The sequence below is a fragment of the Sitodiplosis mosellana genome, unplaced genomic scaffold (genome assembly GCF_009176505.1).
Source record: "Sitodiplosis mosellana isolate CC-2019 unplaced genomic scaffold, AAFC_SMos_1.0 Smas_scaffold_6738, whole genome shotgun sequence".
Classification (NCBI taxonomy): domain Eukaryota; kingdom Metazoa; phylum Arthropoda; class Insecta; order Diptera; family Cecidomyiidae; genus Sitodiplosis; species Sitodiplosis mosellana.
Genome location: NW_022601897.1, coordinates 1 through 2,986, shown reverse-complemented (window position 1 = coordinate 2,986; position 2,986 = coordinate 1). Strand labels below are relative to the sequence as shown.

Here is a 2,986-nt window from a genome sequence, read left to right as displayed (position 1 = left end):
GCACCTTATCAGGGTGTAATCTAGCAAGTGCCGTGTTCAAATGTTGCGTATGTATGAATAAAAAAAATATATGGATGACAAAATGTAAACAAGTGCAAATAATGTCAGAATGATGAACACATTTTTAATTGGATTGTATTAATACGTAGAAAATATAACAAAAAAAAGTTGTATGATTCGAAAGAAAAATTACACTCGACATGAGATTCTGAAATTGAGTGTATTATACAATATAATATTTTTGATTTGCGTTAATGGTGAAACAACGTCTGTATAAAATTCATGGTGGAAAAGTGAAACATTGAAATCAATAAAAAGAAAGCGTGAAAAAATTCAATTGAGATTTTGCTATTCCTTTTATTATCGAACACACCAAACGTGAAAATGCCAAAACTTGCTCTTTTGCTACCAAATTAGTTCTATAAGAAACATTTGAGAAATCCGAAAAATCGTTTCTTCTGCATTTGACATTAAGGAAATGACCCAACCATCTCAGATATATTTTAATCAATTCAATGCAAAAACAATAAGGTGATTTCAAACGAAATTTCGATTTTGTGTTTACAAATAATAAGTGTTTTTCCGGAGTCGTTTGACGCAAGTACTAAACATAAACCACTTCACTTGGTTCAGGAAGTGATAAATTAACACAGCTGACTTTCCGCGTGACTTTGATGGCGACCTTATCAACTCAATCACACTTAATTGAATATTCTTATCAAACTATTTGTAGTTATTTATAAGCCCCTTTCACAACAGCTACTGCTTATTTCGTGTTGAGTTTTCAATCAGTTGAGTTCGGGTAAAATGAAGTTGTTCTCAGTGTTTTTAATTTTGTATATCCTAAACGAAAATGTGGACAGTTATAAGTTTTTGGCGATTCTTCCGATTCCATCGAGGTCTCATTATTACATAGGTCAAAATTTAATGAAAGGATTAGCTGAAGATGGTCATGAAGTGACTGTGATCAGTCCATTCAAAGAGAAAACACCAATCAAAAACTATAAAGAAGTGTTTCTTGAGCACAATTGGGTAGAAACACAAAAATGTAATATTTTATTTGATAAAATACTTGGAAAAAGCCTGTGTACTAAAATTGTTTGTTTTCCATGATAGATATGGCCAAAGATAATTTCATGGACTTTGCGAATTTGTTCTTTTGGGATATGACATTTGCGTGGTATGAAGCGGGAATGAATTTTACAAAGTGGACCGTTTCCAGTCGAAATCTGCAAGATTTCCTTAAAATCAAGCAACATTTCGATGTTGTCGTTGTAGAAACAAATCTTAACGATGCTTTGCTTGGGCTTGGCATGCATTATAATGCGCCTATTGTTGCAATCTCCGCATTTGGCGCCAACAAATGGACCACTGATTTAGTTGGAACTCCAATATTTGCATCTTATGTGCCATTTACACTTAACCATTTCACCGATCGAATGACATTCTGGCAACGAATGTACAACTCATTGTCGTTTTGGTTTGAAGACATCGTACATCCGGTCTATTTCATACCTAATCAGCAAAAACAAATGGAACACCTGTTTCCAAAAGCAAAAAATTGGCCATCTCTGGAGGAAATCCGACGAAATGTGTCGCTAGTTCTGTTGAACACTCATGTGACGCTCGGAACACCACGGCCGTATGCACCGAATATGATTGAGGTCGGTGGCATGCAAATTCAGAAAGAAATCGAACCGCTGGCTCTGAGAATACAAACATTTCTAGATGAAGCCAAAGATGGTGCGATTTTTGTGTCACTTGGATCAAATGTTCTTATAAATAAGTTGCCAGAACAAAAGCTCAACGCAATTACAAATGCATTCAAAGCATATCCAAATTATAGAATTTTAATCAAGAGTGATGAGCACATCGTCATTACATCGCACAAGGAAGCGGATGTGTTGGTCGAATCTTGGTTCAACCAGCAATCGATTTTGGCACACAAGAATATTAAATTATTTGTTACTCATGGCGGCCTATTGAGTACAACTGGTAATACACACATTTCGAATTCCATATACGATTTGCTTGCAATCAATGTGTTCCATTTTCAGAGGCTGTTCACTTTGGCAAGCCACTGGTTGGAATTCCGTTCTTTTTCGATCAATATCTGAAGTAATGAATTAAAAATAGCATTTTGGAAATTGTTTATGATATATTAAAATATCACATTATTCCAGTATGTATTTGGCTCAACAAAGAGGATATGCTCAATCCGTACCAATTCAATCGCTAACGGCTGACAAAATAACGACAGCTGTTGATAAAGTGCTCAGTAATCCAAGGTGAACACGATTATATGCGTAACTTAAATTGGAATTTCACTAAATATTTGACGTCAATTTGCAGTTATGCCGAGCAAGCGAAACTAATTTCCGATAGATTCCGAGATCAGCCGCTAACACCATTGGAAACAGGAAAGTTTTGGGTCAAGCACGTGGCCAAAAATAAAGGTGCTCCACACTTGAGAAGTGTCGCCGTCGAATTGCCTTTCTATAAGCTGTATAATTTAGATGTGTGGGCATTCATTTGTGGTGTTATCGCTTTCTGTGTCTTTTTGCTCACTAAATTGATAAGAGCCCTAGTATTTGTTTTGTTTGGCGCGAAATCAACGCACAAGGTCAAACAATCATAGAATTGAAGGAAATCATGTATATTACGTTATGAAAAGAAATGTATGAATTAAAATCGAATTAAGGAATTTTTTTTTTGTTTCGACGATTATGCAATAAATTTCTCTTTTTTGGAAGTTTTATAAAATATGATTCGAGCAATCAGTTCAGCTGTTTAATAGCAGCGGTTTGAATGGCCATTTCAACAAGAATTTCAGTCAAATAAACAATATAACCGTTACTTTATCACTTTTATAATGCGCCGTGATAACATAAATTGAAAGTAGACTTTCAAGGTGCAATCTAGCAAAAAAATGCTACATCGCACCTTATCAGGGTGTAATCTAGCAAGTGCCGTGTTCAAATGTTGC

The 2,986-nt window shown here is 35.2% G+C and overlaps 1 protein-coding gene across 1 annotated transcript; it reads left to right on the top strand.

The window, feature by feature from the left end:
• LOC129579907 (UDP-glucosyltransferase 2-like) lies at nt 1–2,763 on the top strand. Its single transcript, XM_055470092.1, has 5 exons — nt 1–1,048; nt 1,117–1,995; nt 2,058–2,118; nt 2,184–2,288; nt 2,353–2,763. Exons 1-5 carry the CDS (start codon nt 808–810, stop codon nt 2,636–2,638), a joined length of 1,572 nt encoding a protein of 523 aa, XP_055326067.1. The 5' UTR covers nt 1–807; the 3' UTR covers nt 2,639–2,763.
• The last annotated feature ends 223 nt before the right edge of the window (nt 2,764–2,986 follow it).